This window comes from Hermetia illucens, chromosome 4, assembly GCF_905115235.1.
Source record: "Hermetia illucens chromosome 4, iHerIll2.2.curated.20191125, whole genome shotgun sequence".
Lineage (NCBI taxonomy): Eukaryota > Metazoa > Arthropoda > Insecta > Diptera > Stratiomyidae > Hermetia > Hermetia illucens.
In genome coordinates this window covers 53,402,102-53,424,237 of record NC_051852.1, presented here as the reverse complement: position 1 = coordinate 53,424,237, position 22,136 = coordinate 53,402,102, and the positions used below count along the sequence as shown (strand labels likewise).

The window sequence follows — 22,136 nt, the reverse complement described above, 5'->3', positions numbered from 1 at the left end:
ATGCTGCTAATTTTAGAATCTACCCAACCGAAAAATCTGAAAAAATCAAGAGGCTGCCACTATATGGTGCCTAGACTCAGAAATACCCTCCATACCGATATATGTTCAGATAAAGTTAATAATAACATATTACTATAATTTTTAGTAATTGACTACAAATATCCCCTTAAGTTCATCCTAGCACCACGGAATTTCACAACAACGTAGGCTACCAAGGTGGTGGAAATCGCACTATTACTAACAAAGTTATAATAAGCTGTTGCTTCTTTGCACATTCAAGACTTCGAATGTCACTATCACCCGAAAGTTGATATTCTCACATAATATATGCATATATGACATGTTACGTACTAATGGGAAAAATGCACACTCAAATGTCTTCATAAAAGAGATACACAAAACCTTTCATACCTGAAGAGATCAGCTTCCGGACTTGCCTTATAAGTATTGACGGGCGTATACAATGGAGAAACCATTAGCACTTTAGTTCAACTTCTTCTATGATGGTTTTTTTCTATTTATTTGATCAACATTATTGTTTAAATTAGATATATCACCTTAAAAATTCCATTTACAAATAATCAATTATAATAATCTGAGCATAGAGTCTCAAAATAAATATTACTAAACATTTCTGTTGTATTCATTGTCGCCGCAACTTCTTTCCATAGCTCCTCTACTCTTTATCGTATAGAAAAGGGTGATTCTTCACACTTCATATTAATTTGCCGCAGTCCATCATATTGGTTAATAAAATAGTCTGAAAATGTTTGAAACAATTTCATTAGGGTTGAAGGGTAATAAACGTAAAAGCTTAGTGGAATCTAGTTTCCTTCCATTCGCAGAGCCTGCATACGTTAAAATATGTTCGTTATGCACTCTTTGCAAATGTTAACAGAGTTAGTCATAATTGTAAAAGAAAATGCTGTTATAGCCAGCCACCTCTTTTCGAACGAAAACTGTGTGGTTTTTTCGTACCCTAGTCTTGGGCCGAATTCGGCTATGGAAAGAAAGCATTATTTTTTTTTTTTAAATTTAATAGAAACTCATTGCAAATTCAATTTACTTTTTAAAATTGGAAAAAAAATCGAAAAGAAGGTAAGAAAGCCCTTTAACGAAAAAAGAACAAAGTTGTTGACGGAACAGAAAAAAACCTGTGATTTAGATAAGAAGATTATACACAAGTGGTGAAACCTCCTAGGTAAACCTTGAATTTTTACAAGCCAAAAAATGTGGCGTCCGGGGTGTGAGACTTTCCAATACTATTCATTAATTCAATGATTCATTTTTGATCCTACTTTGTCTTTCGTTTTTCTCTTCTTGGATTTAGAATACCATGACACCTAAAAATTTTCATTTAGTCGCGAAATAAAACAAGAACTTCGATTAACGACCCATACCCAATACACAAATGAAATTACCGATGTTCATATGAAAAAAATTTATTAAAAACTCTTAAAATCTACATACGATTTGTATATCTGCCAAAAACAAAAAGAAATTCTGACTTGTCATCATCATCATCATCATCATCAACGGCGCAACAACCGGTATCCGGTCTAGGCCTGCCTTAATAAGGAACTCCAGACATCCCGGTTTTGCACCGAGGTCCACCAATTCGATATCCCTAAAAGCTGTCTGGCGTCCTGGCCCACGCCATCGCTCCATCTTAGGCAGGGTCTGCCTCGTCTTCTTTTCCTACCATAGATATTGCCCTTATAGACTTTCCGGGTGGGATCATCTTCATCCATACGGATTAAGTGACCCGCCCACCGTAACCTATTGAGCCGGATTTTATCCACAACCGGACGGTCATGGTATCGCTCATAGATTTCGTCATTGTGTAGGCTACGGAATCGTCCATCCTCATGTAGGGGGCCAAAAATTCTTCGGAGGATTCTTCTCTCGAACGCGGCCAAGAGTTCGCAATTTTTCTTGCTAAGAACCCAAGTTTCCGAGGAATACATGAGGACTGACAAGATCATAGTCTTGTACAGTAAGAGCTTTGACCCTATGGTGAGACGTTTCGAGCGGAACAGTCTTTGTAAGCTGAAGTAGGCTCTGTTGGCTGACAACAACCGTGCGCGGATTTCATCATCGTAGTTGTTATCGGTTGTGATTGTGACTTGTCATCGATTTTAGGAAAATGAATAGTTACACGTTAGATAATGAATATCCAATACCACAAATTGATAATATATTGGGAAAGTTTTGCAACGCTAATTACTTTACGTCAATTGATTTACCATAGGTAATAGTTTCCACCGGCCGGTTATCCACGTTGATAATTTATCCTATCCAGGGTTGAAAATCACAACCGGTAACAGCTACGACGATGAAATCCGCGCACGCTTGTTGGCTGCGAACAGAGCCTGTTACAGCTTACAAGAAATGTTCCGCTCAATACGTCTCATCATAGGGACAAAGCTCTTACTGTACAAGACAATGATCTTCTTAGTCCTCATGTATTCCTCGGAGACTTGAGGAATACATGTATTTCTTAACAAGAAAAATTGCGAACTCTTGGCCGCGTTCGAGAGAAGAATCCTCCGAAGATTTTTTTGCCCCCTACATGACGTAACCAGTCTTTAGAAAATCCACTATACAAATGGATCATAACCCACTTATCTTTCTGGAAAATATACAAGAGGATAATGGAAAGTTGGAACTTCTAGAATATGATTCCAACATTAAACATATCATTCATGAACATTATTGTCACGAGTCAAAATACTTGTACACGATTTAAATTTTAGTCAATTCAAAAAAGAAACAAATTGCAATGAAAACTTTCAGAAATGCAAAGTAAGTTTTACAAACACACAACGCAAGTACAACAGGTGCATACAACACATAGTGATTGGAAGAAAATAAATTAAAAGGGTTCCATTGTACCTTCTTTTTCTTCAGCCTTTGTCGCGTTCATAAGCGGTGTCGGCTCGAAAAGGGATCCATTGTATTAATAAAATACTTTATGGTTGTTCAGGTCAAGAAATAAAAAACCACATCGAGCAAGTAGTTATGTGGGAATGAATAAAAGACACAAGCTTACTCAAAGATAAATATTAATAATTAATATTGAGTAATTGCGTTATTTGCAATAAAGCGAAGTATGAAAAAACCTCACCCAAACACCTAAAAAGATTAAGGAAATATATCATTTTGATAAGAGATAGAAACTTGCTCTATATTATTTGTAAAAATAAATTCTCTAAATTAATCACAACGAACAGGCAATGGGATTCAGTTAATAGGAAAGCCGTAATCTTATCGCACACGAGAGCGGTTAAACTATGAGGAAACTAAAAAATATTTGCAGGGAGAAAACATTGCTTATCACTTTTGTATCGCACACAAACTGTTGAGTGAATTTTTGAGTGTGCATAATAATAAAGAGTAAAGTAATAAAATAAACAAGTATGAATCAATAACTTACTAAATACAACAGTACATTTCTAGTTCTTAAAAATTAGTTCCTAGATACACATGCAGAGATATAAGAAGCAAACAGGATACCGTAAGAAAAGAATTAACAATTGTAAGCAGCAACCTCGGTTATGAAGTGAGGATGGAAGGATAACTTCAACCTAAATTGCTGAATTCTACACCAGCATTTCAGGTTTAGGTGGGGAAAGTGCAACAACTTTGTAGTCTTATATAGTATTTACTGAGGAAGCTATCACAATAACTGGAAATTAGGGATAAAATTCAAACCCATTAATTGAGAAGAAAATGGTATTTAAAGGCCAGTATGGATAACCGGGGGAAACTGTCTGCCTTAGTGATTGGATCGGTTTCTCGTGATGTATAGAAATCGCTAATCATGGAGCGGTTCGAAGTCTAGGCGCCACGATGACCAGGAGCATGACTCGCCTGCTGCAATTATTTTTATTTCAAACTATGGTAGGCAGTGGATGGAATAAACTTAAGAATAGCATCAATACGAACGGGATTATGACTCGCAGCAACATAATCCCGGCTGTCATTCGGAGCGTGTTAGATTCAAGGTTGTCGCCAAGGGCCCATGGGGCAAAACCAGCGTCAGTAATAACACCGCATCGCACTGCGGGTGACAGGCTCAATACTCGCCAAAGCATGCTTCTTCACCGTCAGACTAAAGTCTCTGCTAGGGTTAGTTAAAAAGAGTGCTTACAGAAATTTCGGAAATGGATCCATTGCATAGAACACATATTCCCAGGGTCAATGCAATCCCAGCAACTCCGAGAATTCCATTTTAAATCAATGATAAGTTTGCGTCTCGAATGCGTGTTGATATTTCGCTACTGCAATTACAGTCATCAGGTGCATCAGGGTGCTGCTGTGACTGGCAGACTGCACAGCCAGAAAATTCGCATGCGCTTTGGTTTGAGTGACCAGGATGTCGGTCTTACGGATTCTTGTAGTAGGAGTTTGAGGGTTACAAAATCACTACTATCGATCAAAAACGTAACCTAAACAACAACAAAAAATACCACTAACACCAAAGGAAGGAGAACCTAAAGCTATAAAACCAACTAGTAATGTAGGGAAAACACCTCAGTAAATAGAAAATGTGGAACTGCGCCAAAAGCTCAACAAGTTAGAGAGACTTACATTTTAGCTTAGCTGGTAAACTAAAGAACTAGAGCAGGGAAATTAAATCCTCAAAAGAACATCTCAGGTTAGTTCACTCTCAGCGAAGGCGCAGCCCTAGTGTAAATCAACCAAAAGGATACCACACAGATGAAGAAAAATTGGCTAGAAAAACTAACTGGACCTTGCAAACAAGAAGAGAAGAAACCTCCTCCGCTGATTAATATTAGCGGAATCGATAAGCAGCTGAAAGATAAAAGCCTACTATCGGCAGCCACGTTTGCCCTAAACAACAATGTTTGGAAAGAACACACTGTAAACGCAGATGACTACAGGGCCCTCTCGAAAAAATTGAACACGAAAAATGCAATGCAATGGTACACATACGACGACAAAGACAACAGGACTCTCAAGGTTTTGGCTAGGGGACTCCACCCAACCTGTCAAAAAGATGACATTGTAGAAGACCTAGAGGAAAATGATTTTAACATGCTAGACTCCGTGAATGTATTGAAAATGGTTAAAAATTCCAGTTAAAAAAAAGAAACGATAGTCAGTAAGCGAGGACTCCCACTGTTCAGCTTACGTTCAGCAAGAGTGAAGACCCAAACAAAATGCGAAACTTAAAGGCTATCTTTAATATGAAGCTAAAAAAAGAATCACTGAGAAAAGTCAGCGATCCAATACCCTAGTACACACGATGCCAATGTTTCAATCACACTCAAAGGTATTGTAATTGAAATCCAAACTGTGTGAAGTGTGCTGGAGATCATGAAGCATCATGTCCAAACAACAGAGCTTCCGCGGCAAAATGTGTAAATTATATGAGCCAGCACCCAGCCAATTTCAGAGGTCGTGAAGTAGCGAATAACAGAAGGTAAGACGTTGAAGACTGCTGCCGCCAAAGTTTGGTGCTCCCGAAAAACGACAACAAGAGCCATATTATTATTATTATTATTATTAAGCAGTATAACATAGAGAGACATAAATATAACAAGAAAACTAAATGATAAATGTTCTGAAAATTGTAACGTGGAATTCAAATGGATTGCAACAGCACCTACAAGATTTGGAAGTCTTCCTTAATGCTGAGGAGGGAGATGCATGCCTTATCTCAGAAAGCCACCTTACGGGCTCAACGGAAGCAGTCCGTAACTTTGCTTTATACCATGCAACACTTTCTAGTCAGCAAGCCGATTCTGGGCATTTAGGCTAACAACATCCCAAGGCAGAGCATTATTTTGAGTAGGAAGAGCACAAAAGTGCAATTTCCACTCCAGCAATAAGCCTACATACTGACCGACTGACGTAGCAAAAACATCCGATCTGACAATCCTTTCCAGGCTGACTAATAGGCAAACAAAGTGGACACTTTTCAAAAGGTACATCCAAGTAAACGGTAGCATAAATGACCAGATCAACACTGCTTATCAATTCGAGGAGGATAATGATCTTTTAAGGATGAAGATACAAGAGGCGGGTTGGAAAAGCAGCTCACGGACTGAATAAAAAATATACTGTCTTTTGTGAGGTTAACAAACCAATTGGGGAGAAATGCAGAGCTCACAAGCTTTGACAAAAAAAACGCACAACGGAAAGAAAAAAGCCTAAACTTTCTTACAAATAAGCCTTCATTAACAAACGAGTCTTTAGTCACTGTGGGGATTATCTACCTTTTTCCTTAAAAGGACACGGTCCAGGACCAGGAGGCAATATCCATTATTAGTGAAAAGATCTATGATCTACAATTTCGAGACTAACAGTATTCTGTCCAAGAGCTAGAAGGGCTGTCAAGCTGGATCGAAGGGTTGCAATCATTATCGAGATGATAGTTATAGGACAAGCTTATGGAAGCGAATGAAATCTGTTTACTTGCTATATTGATTGCGTCAAGGCTTTTAACAGTGTCCCGCATATCTGGTTAATCAATGTTTTCCGTCTGTATCACGTAAACCTGAGGCTGGTAGTTTTTAGTGACGGTCATGAAATGCGCTCATCTGTGGTAATAATTCCTAACAAGTTGTTCAGTTGCCTTTGGTTTCACACTTCACACTAATGACCATCTTAGAAGTCTATTGCGCATAGTTAATGGTCATTTATAGAATTCATAATGTCCAGGATGAGCTTTATAGCTAGAGGAGTTACGTCATCCTTCTCCGAATGCAGTGTAACGGTACCGACAAAGGACGACTCTAAACAAGAATACCTAAGTGAATACCATAAATAATCACTAGACTAGGACTAGTGCCTAATTGTTAGTTTTATCATAGAAGGTCGAAACAAACAACACATCAATAATTGAGAGCAAATAAGTAAAGGCTCGGTCGATAAATGATAGTAAGATATTCAGCTTCCTGCTAGCTTAGATGTGTCGCTGGGAGCAAGGGATCCTGTTGTATTCTGAACATTAAAATACGCCACTAAATTAGTTTCATTTCGTTGGAATGAAACACGATGGAAAATTCATTACCATAGACTGAGAGATGCCTTGAAGGTCTGGCCTTATTCACTCCATCTGAGAAAAGAGTGGAATAGTTTGTTTTTCGGCAATACTGTTTCCTTTATTAATTGTGTCTTCAGGTTTTGTAATTTCGGACACGCGTGTGCGAATTAGCTTTCGTCTGTTTGGCCTGACGATCAACGAATATACTTTGCACGTTTAAGAACCTTGTCCTCAACTAATTTGAGCGTCGAAATTTACCTCCACTGGAAACGCAACAAACAGAAAAGGAATACTCCTCTTGTCATTGGTCTGGCAGAATTAGTACATCTAAAATCAAGATGATAGTAAAGGGGAAACAACATTTATTTGGTCTAACTGTAATCCGAAAGTTCATCTGAAAAAATTTGTCATGAATCACTGCAGAACAATACCACAACAAATCACCTTACAGGCAAAGCACTCACGTTTCGGCCATTGCCCGCTCCTCCAATTTGATCAATTCATCTCCAATGCACGTTCACCTTGGCGAATATTTAGAATTCAAAATAAGTGTTTACCGCTCTTCGAGATTAGTCACGTAGTTGTATATCCAACAGATGTCATCCCGATCAATCTTGTGTTCAAAACAAAACTGAAAGGGATGCTTACATCTTTGGCATGGTGCTGGGCTGCTCACTCTTATGGTAACTCCAGGTGTACACCCACACCTCCTCTTTTACTTCTTATGGATGTAAGTCTCGGATCTACGTATGTATTGTATATAACTCATTTATGTCAGCTGTGAATTTTGATATTGTTATGTCAATTATTATCGAGTAGTTAGGAGTAATTGTTGTTTAGATTTCGGCACTCGGAAGGGCCCCCGACTCCGCCAACCACGAATAGTTGACCCGGGAAAGCAAATGTGAGTAAGTGCCATCATCCTGCGTTAGTCGTTCTGTGTTTAATTTCAGCGCAATTACAACCACAACAGACTTAGCGTCGAATATAATTAACTTTACGCTAGGCTGCTCGGTGATCCGTAGTTGAAGGCGGAATTTTGTGGGCAGACGGTTCCGCAGTGATTCACATTCCTCTATCACTTTCTTATGACTAGGAATCGAAAGGACGAGAAGGAAAGTGCAGAATATTAAAGGGACTCGTCCAGACGTAGACTCTATGTTGGTTATGTGGAAATATCGATACCAGTGGTTTTGCATCTCAAAGAAGCAGAGCGTTCTGCGTATCGGTTCCAATGGGGTCACATTATATACTGGATTGGAGCTGGTTCCCTTAAAGGTTTGACCACTAACGGTGGCGTTCTGCAGTAATGAGGTCACGGTCGGTTCCAATGAAACCGACGTTTTCTTCCCCAAGGGCAGAACCTCTTTGTTGTGAAATTATGCCAATTTGTTCACTGAATGGTACCCTTGAAATATTTGCTATATACGTTCCTGGACGTTACCTACAACTTGGAAATTTCTAGTGTTTTATGAAGAGGAGTAAAGTGAATTTCAAGGTTATATCTTTTTATTTTCGTCGTTCTACATTCTTTCAATCGTTCCCTGTAATGAACACGGATGTGATTATTATTGAGTATCCCAACATCAACTCGAATCCATCCCAACTGAACTTGAGGAGTAACCACTATGAAAGTGAAGTTCCAGTGAAAAGCTTCTTCTTAGTTTCGTTCCTTTTGTGCTTTCGATTAATACTTCGATTGTTCTTTTGGTTGTAAACCCAATTCTGTGACCTGCTAAAGGAAGTACCTGCCGTTGTTTTTTTAAAATCCAGTAGAGCGAAAAATGCAACTGCGCCAGTTATAGCCGGCCTTATCATTGTTGGAAGGGAGTTCAAACTTTTCTTTGTATATTAGAAGAATTAGATCTAAATAATGCTGTATGCTACCTTTTCATGGTCCTATGCTTTGTGCAAAAGTAGAACATATATTATTTTTCTATTAAGGGAAGTTGCACTGCGTCCTCAAAGAACTATTGCGCCCCTTTTACTGGATGCAGCCTAACCGTCAGAAATTTAAATGTATCCCCTACTTCCAAGTATTTTAACTTGGCATCTGGTATTAAGTGTTCTCCCAGGTGCCTCGACCTATTTTGAACAAGTGTCGGACATGTGTATGGAGGTTTCATCACATTCCGCACAGAACCTGCAGGCAGTGTCCCTAACTTCCCCAGGTGACAGTTTAGTCGGCAGTGACCAGTAAGTATAATCCAGAGGTTTTTCTAGGTGAGGTTTAAACAGTCCTTTGGTTTCGGTTCCCCCCATTGAGAACCCTAGACTGCTCCATTCCTGATAGGCCCACCCTCAACCGCCGCATCTAGACCTTATTTTGTATGCAGTCTCTCAAAGCAGCCGTTCCTCTTCATTTTTCAACCTGTTTCGAATTCCACAGAAGGGTTCTGGTCGATGTAGAGGCGTCCCTACTCCCTTCCCGGCCAGTTCGTCCACTGCCTCATTACCTTCCAACCCAACATAGTCTGGAATCCAGCGTATCTAGACCTTATTTTGCAAATTCAGCGTATTCAGTCTCTCAAGGCATTCCCATACCACTTTAAAGGTCCCCTAGTTGAAACTAAGTGCCTTGATCGTCGCTTGGCTGTCGATCAGAATAGCAATGTTCTGCCCCTTATGGTTCCTTTGGAAGTTGAAAGAGTCACATTTGTCTATGGCGTATTGCTCTACCTGAAGTATACTAGTGTAATTAACCATTGGTCCAAAATACATTTTCCTTGGACTAATGACCTCGGTGCCCGCTCCTTCCGCTGTGAGGGATCCATCAGTGAACCCAGTAATCAGTTCCATGTTTGCCACCGCCACGCTCTCCGAGTTTTCCCTGTTACCCCAGCGTATTTCAAACTTTTTATCGAAGTGAAATCTGGTTATCATGTTATTCCTTCGTACTAATAATTTGGGGTACCGCCTAGAAAGAATATTAATTTTCCTTCTTCCATCCTGAAAATCGCCTTCCTTGACTGAATCTATATGTGCAGATGGAGAGGGGTTAATCCCAAAAAGATCTACAGGGATATCGTTGAGCATGTCCTCATTCCCCCACTGATACACACGTAAACCAATCTTTGGAGTTTATGTAATTCTTTGGCCGTTGTGCTGAGTTTACTATTGCAGTGTATATTCAAAGTAGCATCTTTGAGTGCAACCTTGAAAAGTATTATTCTATTTGTCTACTCTCTAATATTCTGTCCATCCATAAGACTTGGATGTTTGCCACTCCTTTGCGGATCAGGGCATCTTGTATCTCTGTGTGCGATGTGTCATCGAATGCTCTTTCGATATCCAAAAACGCACATAGTGCTATTTCTTTTGTTTCTATGGAATCTCGTGATTCATCCGTCAGCTGATACAGAGCAGTTTCGGCTGACCGTCCTGCTCGGTAAGCGTGTTGATGCTGTTGTCAATGATCTTTTCCGTCGTTAAGTATGAACGATGTTAGGCAACTTGGTCTAAAAGATTTAGAGTGAAAAGGACCCTTTTTACCTGCTTTCGGAATAAAGATTACTTTTACATGCATCCATGCCCTTGGTATATATCCCAGGACTATAATAATAATGATGATGATAATAATAATAATAATAATGCAGCGCCTGCTGCAGCTGTTTCGCCACAATCTGTGGCGACCACTTCAGCAGGTTCGCGTAGGAAGCGGATGAAATGGACTGAAGAAATGAACCTCTTCATCATCCGCTCCTACTACGAAATAACGGCGGGGGCGGGTACAACATCTTACCGCCCCTTGTTGCACCAGAGATTCGTCGAGCGTTTCCCGCAATTCGCGCACGTGACTGTGCAGCGAGTCGCAGACCAGTACCGCTTCATCACTCGCAGTGACACAATCCCGGCTACCATCAGGGAACGTGTTCGACTTGAAGTCATCGGGGAAACTGGTGACCGAGAGTCGATGGGGGCAGAGGCGGCGGCATCAACAACACCACGCCGCACTGCAGGTAACAGGTTCAGTACACGCCGAAGCACTCTTCTCCACCGTCCAGCTGAGGTTTCCGCTGAAGTTCGGGACGAATTCCAAAGAGCGTGTATAGAATTCTCGGATATGGATCCTTTGCATAGACCAGGTATTCCCAGGCTCTATTCATCTCCAGCAACTCCGGGAATTCTATCTCAAATCAATGATGAGATTGCGTCTCGACTGTGTGCTGATATGTCGCTGCTGCAACTACAATCAGTTGTGTATTGTGGTGCAGTTGCGGCTATCAGATTGCACGGTCAGAAGATTCGCTTTCGCGTTATTGGTTTGAGTGACAAAAGAGATCCACCATGGAAAATTCGTCTGGAACGTCGGCGGGACTCACTAAGGCAGGACATTGCCAGACTGATTCAGATCAGCACTGGCAGTGCCAGCCGACGGGTGAGAAATAAAGTGCAGAGGGTTTACCGGAACTATGCCATCCCCTGTGAGACACCCGTAGTTGAAATTCTGGACACACTAAAACAGAAACTTTCTGTCATATGCAGTCGGTTACGACGGTATGGCGAAAGTTATTCCAGACGTGTCCAGAATGCAACATACGCGAGGAACCAGCGGAGCTTTTTCAGATCTCTCAATGAATCCCAACAGAGCGCCCAGACAATACAGTTCTCGGTGACGGAAGCGAAAGAGTATTGGGGTGGACTTTGGGGGTTACTTGCCCAGCATGCTGAGCATGCTGAGTGGATCACCGCCGAAGGCACCCGCCATGCCAATACACCTGGCATGAATTTCGCGGATGTTACCGAAGAGGAAGTTCGACGAGCCATAAACATCTCGAAGAACTGGAGGGGCCCAGGTCTGGATCGGGTGCAGAATTGCTGGTATAAGAAATTTACCAGCGTACACAGTCGGTTGGCACGCAGTATAAATGAGGTCATGAGTCGGCCGGAGGAATTTCCACCTTTCCTCACTGCGGGAATTACCTACCTTATCCCTAAGAAGGACACGGTGCAGGACCCCGCAGACACAAGACCGATCACTTGCTTACCAACCCTCTACAAATTCATCACGTCCATTATTAGTGGAAGGATCAATGCGCACCTCGAGACCAACAACATTCTGTCCGAGGAGCAGAAGGGCTGCCGAGTTGGGTCAAGGGGTTGCAAAGAGCAACTCATTATCGACTCGGTAGTTGTAGGACAAGCAACTAGAGGCCAAAGAAACCTCTTCAGTTGCTATATCGATTATGCCAAGGCTTTTGATAGCGTTCCGCATACCTGGCTAATCGACATCCTACATCTGTATCGCATTGATCCGAAACTAATAAAGTTTTTGGCGACAGTCATGGAAGGGTGGCATACCACCTTGTCAGTCCGTACGTCTGAGGGTGCTAATACCTCAGAGCCCATCCGTATTCGGAGGGGCATCTTCCAGGGGGATTCATTGAGTCCTCTTTGGTTTTGTATGGCACTGAACCCCCTTTCATGGCTACTGAATGATGCTAGAGGGCATGGTTTTGCAATAAAATATGGCCTACGTGCTAAGTGCGAACTGACACACTTGATGTACCTAGATGACATCAAGCTGTATGCTGGTACTGACAACCATCTTAGAAGTCTGTTGCGAATAATAGACATGTTCAGCCGTGATATTCGGATGGAGTTTGGATTAGACAAATGTCGAATCCAAGCCATTCGCAAAGGTCATCACGAGCCGCATGCCGGACATAGCATTGGTGACCTCCACATCGAAGCTATGACCGAGACAGACTTCTACAAGTACCTAGGAATTCTGCAAGGAACCCATGCTCGAGTTGGTGATCTGAAGGAAGCTCTGCTGTCCGAATTCCTGCGACATGTAAAGCTGGTGCTGAAATCGCATCTCTCGGGGAAGAATAAAATAAGCGCGTTGAATGTATTCGCTATCCCTTCACTGGCTTATGCATTCGGAATATTGCCGTGGACGAAGACCGACCTGGAAAACGTCCAGCGGCGGATACGGACAACTATGTCCAAATTCCGAGTGCATCACCCAAAGTCTGCCGTGGAGCGGATGAACCTGCCTCGTGACATCGGAGGTAGGGGCATGGTTGACGTGGCGGCACAACATCATCGCCAAGTCGACTCGCTGCGCGCTTATTTTTACAGTAAAGAGCAGGCGAGCCCCTTGCATGCGGCTGTCTGTAAGGCAGACTGTGGACTGACTTCACTTAACTTGAAGGATCGATCTTTCAATCCTCTGAGTGGGGTGAAGTCGGACCAGGAGCGGATCGAGGAATGGAAGTCGAAGGCAATGCACGTTAACACGTGAATTGTCTTTGGCAGCCATTTGTCGATTTTCATCTGTCTGGCTGTGTGTTGGGGAGCTCTTTGCTGAGACGGCCATTCAGGATGGCGTGGTCGCCACCCGAGCTTATAAAAAACTCATCATGAAAGAACGGGTGGAGAACGACCAGTGCAGAATGTGTGGTTCGGCGTTAGAGACGTTGGACCATCTCATTTCTGGCTGTACTGTTATGGCACCGGTGCAATACATCACCAGGCATAATGCTGTATGTAAGGTTATCCATCAAAACCTTGCATATAAGCATGGGCTGATCACGGGGACATGTCCGGTTTACCGATATGTATTGGGACCGGCAAGTTCTGACTGATCGCCATACAGCACACAACAAGCCTGACGTACTGTTAGTTGACAAGACGGGTCGCTCCGCGTATATTATTCATGTTGCTATCCCCCATAATAGCAACATCGAACGGAAATACGTGGAAAAGAAGGTGAACTATGAGCCATTGGCTCGTGAAATCAAAGAAATTTGGCGTCTCGAGCGGGTGGTTGTAGTTCCCATAATATTGTCAGCTACAGGTATTGTACCTAAATCCCTGACGGCTTCCCTTGATGTCCTGGGACTTTCGCACAGTCTGGTTCAAACCATGCAGAAGTACACCATTCTGCATACGTGCTCGATGTTGCGGGGGGTACTCGACGGATTCTCCCACTGACCTACCACCGGCCACCACCACCAGTGCCCCTTTAGTTTTTAAGTAGGTAGGATCGTCCGAGCCTAAATGCTTGGCACTTAGTGCTAGTATTAGGTAAAATCCGGCATCTGCCGAGATTGTGATAACTCGGAAAATAATCGTTGGCGCAACAATCCATATTGGATCAGGGCCTTGAAGTGTTAGAGCACTTCATTGAAGACAGTAACGGTACACTAGGAGGCAATGTGGTCAGCATTGCGCTCGACCGAGAGTATTACCCTGATTTGACTCAGGTACTCATTCACAGCTCCGTATCCGACGTCAAATCACGATGCAAGTTCCACTGCCACCAGTGAGATTTGAACCGCGACCTTCCGTATGACAGCCTAGTGCTCTAACCACTGAGCTATCCGGACAGCTATCCCAGGACTATGCTGCCCCTTAACGCCCTTATAAGAGCCAAGCCTCTCTGAAGTAGTGCATGGAAGATAGAGTGGTTTAAAGGTTCTCACTGGCCACCTTACCCTAGCTTCCAAGCATACCTCTTTTGGTAGTTTCCAGTTCTCCTTCCTTCTCTTTTGTTCGTTGTTGTAATGTATGGTAGAATGTTGTTGCTTTCCGTCGTGGGGTAGGACACTGGGAAATGAGTTCTGAGAAGCAGGTGTACCCAGTCTTCCTCATTCTCGGTAAATATCGCATTTTCCTTCTTCAGACAGACAGAAAATTTTGCCCTGTCTTTAGCTCGTTGATTGATTGTGTGGTTTGTTCGATCCCTTCACAGAATTCCCTGAAGTCGTTCCATTTTGCTACCCTGATTACGTTGCTATACGCAGTCAGTGCATTTTTGTACCTAGACTAGTCTTCAGTTTGTTTTGCCCGGTTGAAGAGTATTCGCAATTCTCTGTTCTCATTGTGGCTACGTTCCATTTCCATTCTATGCATCTCATCGATCCTGTACTTAGCCAGATGTCTGGCTAAGCCTCATATGTGTCAATTGACAACTTTGTTGAGGCCTTCCACCACTGTTTCCAGTTCCAGGTCGCTCATTATATCACCGCTCCTTTCTAGGCGAGCCATATTGTTCCTGCCTTGCATAGTAGTCCCAATCCGTTCTCCTGGGATTCCTCATTATTCTCTTTTTTGGAGTTGCCCTCAATGTCGAATCTGAATATTCTGTGACCCAACATAGAGGGCTAATCCTGATCGGTTGGTTCATCAGAGTATTCCCTAGAGTTATGGCTAGTGCCTCTTGTCTAGTGCATGTCACAAATGTTGGAGTGTTCCCTATGTTAAATATTTCTAACTTTTTGCTAAGAATAAATTCAAGAAGATACTCACCTCTTGGGTTGATGTCGTTGCTTCGTGATGGGAGTTGAGGAGAAGCGGTAGCGCCCTTTTTAAAGGTTTTGTGTAAACACAAGACCTTATTTACAGTACTTCACGAGTCTAGCGACCAAAGTTTTCATATTTGTTAAACTGTTCTGCACTATTTACCACAAAAGCGGACTATTCGGCGACTTTCGTGAGAAGTGAGTTTTGCTGCAGACGTTGCATTGGCATTGCATTTGGCACACTGCAGCCATCGCCCGCTCTCATCCGTTGCTGTTACCATTTCAATTTCATCGGTCGCACGGTAACGTAATACTTTATTAGAGACCTTATTAGGTTGAAGTATCCAGATGCCGGTTTTCAAACAGTGGTCTATGAACTTTTGGAGTTCATGAGTGACAGTGGCGAGAAAAAGTTAGTTCACCGGGGGCTCAAGTTGATATGGAACCAGAAGAAATAGTACTTTTCATTTAGTTGTATTTTAATTTTAGAAGCGAATTTCATTATCTTCAATTTAAAAACAAACTTCAGTTCCAGTTTTTAAAAACATGGTTACGAGGTAAACGTTTTTCAAGTTTTTCAATGACAACGCCTTCTTCTTCGGCCTTTTTCCAGTTTAGAAGCGAGGTCGGCTCGTCTTGGTCGGTTGTACCATTTTGCTCGGTCATATGCCTGATCTGGATGCAGTCGGTAGGCTCTCACATCACCAAATAGCGTATCATGACGGACAACCTTTTGGTCATTTTCCATCGACTACGATGTTCACACCAATCTTGGCAAGAGAATTCTTATCAGCGCGAATTACATGTGGATAGCATGAAATGCGTCTCTCTTACAATTTCTTTATGATCGATGTAACCCCATCATAAAGGATACCCTCCTGTTGCTCGTAAAACTTTCTGGCTTCGAACTTCATTTGATTCTTCTCAATGTTTGATAATTGCACTTCAGTACCGTGTTGTATATAAAAAGCTCTCCCCTCTTGGTCGTCTTTGACTACTTTAGGATTGTCATTTCACTATCGACACTGTGTTTGAGATTACCGCGGTATATTTACGAAGATTTCAGCGCATTCCTCACATAATCTGCAGATAGTGTCCTTCCCTAGAAGGCAGTACCCTACATTAATCTGTGAGCCTACTCACTCTGATCCTAAGGTTTTTTTTGGTTGGATTGAAACAATCCTACGAACGTTTTGATTCATATGTTGCCATAAGCACCCTGGACTCCTGATAAGTTCGCCTAGCAAAGTTCACTGTTTCCCTTCTTTCGTGGGTGGCTTGACTCCATTCTCCAGGAGAGTTCTGGTCCACAAAACGGCGTTCTTTTTTTTTGCTAGCTCATTTACTGCATCATTACACTCTACCTCAGCGTGGCCCAGAACCAAAGTATTTAGACCCTGTTGGACAGGCATAGCGTTTTTAACTTATCAAGGCGTTCTCATGTTAGTTCGGAGTTCGTCTTGTTGGATTTAAGTCCCTTGGTTTCCGCCTGGACACGGTTTATCTCTTGTAATTACTTTGGAGATAAACACGTAGCGAGTAAGTAAGCACATTTGTCTATGGTGTATATTTTTACTTGAAATATGCTGCCATGCCATAGAAATTGGCACAACTCAGTTTTTCCTCGGAACAAAAATTCATGCATTTGCTTTTCTGCCTGTCGATAACCAGCTTATTATTTGCTGGTGCGGTTGTCATACTCCATCTCCCAGTCTACCTTATTGTTCATTTGCCTTGTCGAGGTGAAGCTTCGTTGTCGTTATATTTCTCGGTATCAGCAATTCGGGATACTACCAGGGAAGAATGCCGATCTTTCTTCGATTTAAGTAGGAAAGGAACTTGGTTCTCATGCGTTGGCCATATTTTTATGCTCGCAGTGGCGTAGTCTTTGAAGTTTGTTTACATCAGTGTATGGTATACTTCGCTGGATTGGTGTTTATGCCAATTGCTGGTAATCCCCAGTACCAGATGGATTTTCCCGCATAAGGTGTCCCCGTATTTATCCCTACAAATAAGTAATGTTATATTACATTACAAAACATTAAAAAACATAACCGAAGTAATGTCACCTAAACTTTGGTAATGCGGTAAAATCGGGTGATGTTATAATGTTTAGATAGCGATCAATGATGATAATGTGATATGACAGGGATAAGGTGGTATCATTTTTGTAACATTACATACATCACTTACGCATCTTTGATTATCAGCATAACCCTGGGTTCTTACCCCAGTATTAGTTAGCTCTTCCAAAAGCTCATCTCCATGTTGGATCAAGGCCTTGAAGTGTGTTAGAGCACTTCATTCAAGACCGTAACGGTACACTAGGAGGCAATGTGTCAGCATTGCGCTCGCCCGAGATTATTACCCTGATTTGACTCAGGTACTCATTCACAGCTGAGTCAACTGGTGTCCGACGTCAAATCACGATACAAATTCCATTGCCACCAGTGAAATTTGAACCTCGACCTTCCGTACGACAGCCTTGCGCTCTAACCACTCAGCTATCCGGACACCATCTACTATAATACTCTACATTAACGGTGATAATGTCCCACTTTGTGGACAATCTCGGACATGGACACAGTCACATATAATTCTCATCTGTTGGTGGGGGCGCAGGGATGGTGGTTGAAATCACAAACGACTGTACATGAGCTAAACAAGGCAATCAAGAGAATAGCTGTAGTTGGTGGTGCAAAAACAACGTGGCGTTGAGTAGAATGTACGTTGAATGAAACTTACCCAGTATAACAAAGGGATAAGATAGTCCAGAAGGACTCCTGGAGGAGATTCTGTGAGGAAATGAGGAAATGCGCTTACAGAGGATTTTAGCTTAAGATAAAGCTAATCTCGTTACAAAATTGAGGAGATTCGACCACGCAAAAACTCCTAGGAAATACGAATGGGTGGCGAGGTCCATGAAACAGTTCTGAATCGGGCGAGCAGAGATGACGAGAAACCGTGAACTAATACGTGACATTGAATAACATGAAATGGACGATAACCTGATTTGAACTCTATAAATCATCTAATCCAGATGGAGTCTACCCAGCATCACGAGAATCCATAGCTGGACCAGTAATTAGTTAAAATTTACAGAGCCAGTGCTGTGCTGGGCTATATATCCGCTTTCTAAAGAAGTCAGAGCGAGATTAAACGCAGACTAAGGCCTATAAATCTCACTTCCTTCCTTGTTAAAACACTAGCAAAAGGGCATAGCACTTTCATCAACTTAATCCAAATTTTACGTCACACAAATACTACTTTCATACCAAAATCGAAACCATGATAATTAGGTTGGAATTGGAATCATTGGAATGATATCCATCCGAAAAATCACTCATTCTGATACATAGATGAATCGAGGCAGAAGACGGAATTAGGGTTGGGATATAGGGAATAAACTCAGGGCGCGACGTATTACAACTGCTGGAATAAACTTGTGTCAGGGAAATTTTACAGTGGAATGGGCCAAACTTTATATTTTTCTAACTGTCAAGTACATCACCCCAGATCAGAGTTAACCGCATGAGAATGCCAAAACCTCAAAATCCTGGCAGGAAAGAATACGATAATATTGAACTCGATTGGGTGGCACGGAGGTATTGATATCAATGAGAGGCAGATGAACGGAACTTGCATTTGAAATCAGCAGGATTCACCAGGTACATTTAGTGAATTATCTCCATGGCCTCACGATTAACATGGGATTTTTTACTGGGAATGAACTTTGGTAGGATATACCTACAATAAGCTATATACTATAGGTGGTAACATAACCCAAGCCATTTATCCATCTATCTTTCGTTTCAACCATCCTACATAGAGTAAAATATTCTTACTCTTCATAATACATTACATTCTCTAAGGCAATCCTTTGCGTTTTATCATTACTATTAATCTTATTTGCAGGTGAAAGAGGCGACAATGAGGTCGCAGTTGATATCGGAATTTATAGCGAAGACCGGATCAACCGAAGGCAATGCTGTACGTTGCCTTGAAACATGGGATTGGAACGTTAACAAAGCGGTTACTGATTACAATGGTATTTCCATTGATTTGGTATTACCGAAGCTGTCACTGAACAATTTTATTTCCAGATACTTATGGAGATAGATTAGGTAGGACAATAGGACACTTTTCTAGTCCAGAAGAAGACAGTATTCAAGCATATGGAATTTCCGAGCCTTCAAATATGTTTTCCCATAACATGTCAACGAGCAACTCATCTGCCAATAAAAAGCTGTTACGCGGAATATCGCATGCTGGCGAAAATGCCACCTTAGTTCCACAGAAGCTTACAGAAATGGCTATGGATTGGCATAAGTTGCCTCAAAAAAGCGGAGACCAAAGTAGCTCTTTAGATACTCCAGACTACACTTTCATATTACCAGATATTTCGAATTACTCTGAGGAGTTTCAACGCTTCCTTGAAAAAGATTTGATAGATTGCACTACACTGAATGCATTAGAGCAAACGAAACGATTAAATTGGTGGTGTGAAACGGGTATTTGTCGAAAATTGTGGCCTTTAGCAACAACTGGTTAGTATAAGGTATTGTATTGATCACGATAATTAATATAGTCTGTATTAGGTGACGGCAACTGTTTACTTCATGCTGCCTCGCTCGGAATGTGGGGCTTCCATGATAGGAAGCTGACCTTGCGTTCAGCGCTCTATGATCTTCTAACGAAAGGGGAATGCCGACACGCAATATACAGACGTTGGCGTTTTCAGCAGACGCGGTTTAATAAGGAAGCTGGGTTCGTTTATTCGGAATCGGAGTGGACGAAGGAATGGAAGCAGATTGTAACCATGGCATCACCAGAACCTAGGAATTCTTACGTTTCAATGGGCTCGGGACAATGCCGGAGTTCATTCTCTGAAAAAAATAAAATGTTGGGAGATCCGATGAACGATGTTCTAACTTATGAAAGTCTCGAAGAGATTCATATTCTAGCTTTAGCGCATGTACTTCGACGGACGATAATTGTGATATCTGAAACAGTTCTCCGTGACTCGAATGGGGAAGCAATGGCCCCTATCTCATTTGGCGGCATTTACCTGCCATTCGAAATTAACTCGATTGAATGTAATAGAGGTCCATTGCTATTAGTGTACGACATGGCCCATTTCTCAGCGCTTGTTCCCATGGAATCAAGTAACGATGTGCCTCCTGCTTTAGTACCGTTAGTGGATTGCAACAATACTCTCTTCCCAATCCAGTTCTGCATAGATCCGGGCAATAATTTTGACTGGAGCAATTATGATGGCACTGAAGGCAATTGGACACTCACTGAGCAAGAAAATACAGCATTATTACGAGAGTATTTAGATATTTTGTATGCTGGCAGTTCTTTTAATTCGGAAGAGGAAATTTATGAGAACTTAACAGACGATGAGTCCGATAAAAAATTCATAGAGTCCGAGGTGACGATATCTTCCAATGCTGTTGATGCGTACGCAGAGAATTCTTCGAATAGAGGTAAAGCTGCTAAGCAACTTCAAAATGTAGCGAAGCAGTTCGGTAGCATAGGAAAAAGTATGAGTAAAAAAATAAGAAAAAATATCGGATCGATCACGAAGCTTGGCAATAAAAATGTTTCGAAAAAGGAGAAATTGCCAGGCAAATCGACAAGTCAGAATTTTTCATGCACACGGATCTTATGTGCGAGATTGAGAATCAAACGACACCAATTTCAAGAGGCAATGATCCGAAATTACCTTGAAAGTGCTAAAAGTCGTTTTCAAGAAAGTCAGCTATCTATGTGTGTTTCTAGTCCGCAAACAGAAAAAACTTCCAACGCAGAACTGGACAACGTCTACTACTGTTCAAATTTAAATTGCAAATATTTCAATGTCGGAGGCATGCACCAATTGTGTAATGATTGTTACGAGAAGGAGAGAAATTCGGAGTTATTTCTAAACAATACACCAAGATACGGGACCGGAAAGTCCAAGTTTTATACGCACGCCGACGCGAATAGTCACGAGAGTATACGACATTTAGTGCCAGTACGAAGATTGAGCGAAATGGATCAAACGCTGTACCTTTCCAATTCGACGTTCTATAATGATGCTTTACCGCCTATTTATGATGAAGTAAAACTATTTTATTATTGGAAAAATGGATGTGGGTATGATAATTGTTTTTGTCATTTCAGGAAGGTATTCCAAGATCTAGATCACTCTACCGACACGGTTACAGCCCACCATTGCGGGCCAACGAGTTGGAGGACAACGACTCAGCTGCTCGAATCTTGAATTCGGTATGCTCGCCGCGTGAAAATCTCAATTTAATTGCTTTGCGATCAGTTTTAACTAATTCTGCTATTGAAAGAGATCCGGCGTCTTCGTCGAAACGCGTTTCACCGCCTTTGTTAGATTTTTGAATGTAGCATTATCTGACCTTATGCTGAGATTAGGATGTTTTTCGAGCGATATATTTAGCTTTAGTTTTCATTGAGTTGATTTAACATAGTGAGTGTACAATCGAAGGCTTTAATAAAACAGAAAACATGACTTATTGAGCAAGAAGTCTTTTCTTGGTTTTCAGAGTTAAGTGATGCCTGTTATCCATCTTCTATCTCGCGGCAAATCGATTTGGTTTCAAGAATTCCTAATGTAGCCTCAGCCCGACTCTAGGGTTTCCATCTTGTAATTCCAAGCAAAGAGTATTACAATTTTTATTTAGTGGTGCGAGAGTATTCTTTCGACAAAAAATGTCTGACAGTAGTAATTATCGATATCAATGTTCAGATTCAATTATCTCAAAGTTCGTGCAAAAAATCTTTAATTTATCTGAAGTCCTCCAGCTCTCAAACAGAAAACTAGAATAAGTTTTCTGCTTGACAGTTGTTGCATC

General features: G+C 41.7%; 1 protein-coding gene and 1 long non-coding RNA gene across 3 annotated transcripts; one reads left to right on the top strand and one right to left on the bottom strand.

The window, feature by feature from the left end:
• Positions 1-482: 482 nt before the first annotated feature.
• On the bottom strand, positions 483-7,618 carry LOC119653899. Its single transcript, XR_005249776.1, has 2 exons — positions 7,480-7,618; positions 483-760 (listed from the first exon to the last, which is right to left on the bottom strand). It is a non-coding gene; the product is annotated as an uncharacterized LOC119653899 (long non-coding RNA).
• Positions 7,619-7,771: 153 nt separating this feature from the next.
• On the top strand, positions 7,772-21,802 carry LOC119653897 (OTU domain-containing protein 7B-like). Of its 2 annotated transcripts, none has more exons than XM_038059031.1 (5): positions 7,772-7,919; positions 19,183-19,315; positions 19,371-19,814; positions 19,866-21,373; positions 21,436-21,802. In XM_038059031.1, exons 2-5 carry the CDS (start codon positions 19,198-19,200, stop codon positions 21,661-21,663), a joined length of 2,298 nt encoding a protein of 765 aa, XP_037914959.1. In that variant the 5' UTR covers positions 7,772-7,919; positions 19,183-19,197; the 3' UTR covers positions 21,664-21,802. The 2 variants fall into 2 exon arrangements, with proteins under 2 accessions (XP_037914959.1, XP_037914960.1); XM_038059032.1 differs by having other exon boundaries at positions 7,793-7,923.
• Positions 21,803-22,136: the final 334 nt, after the last annotated feature.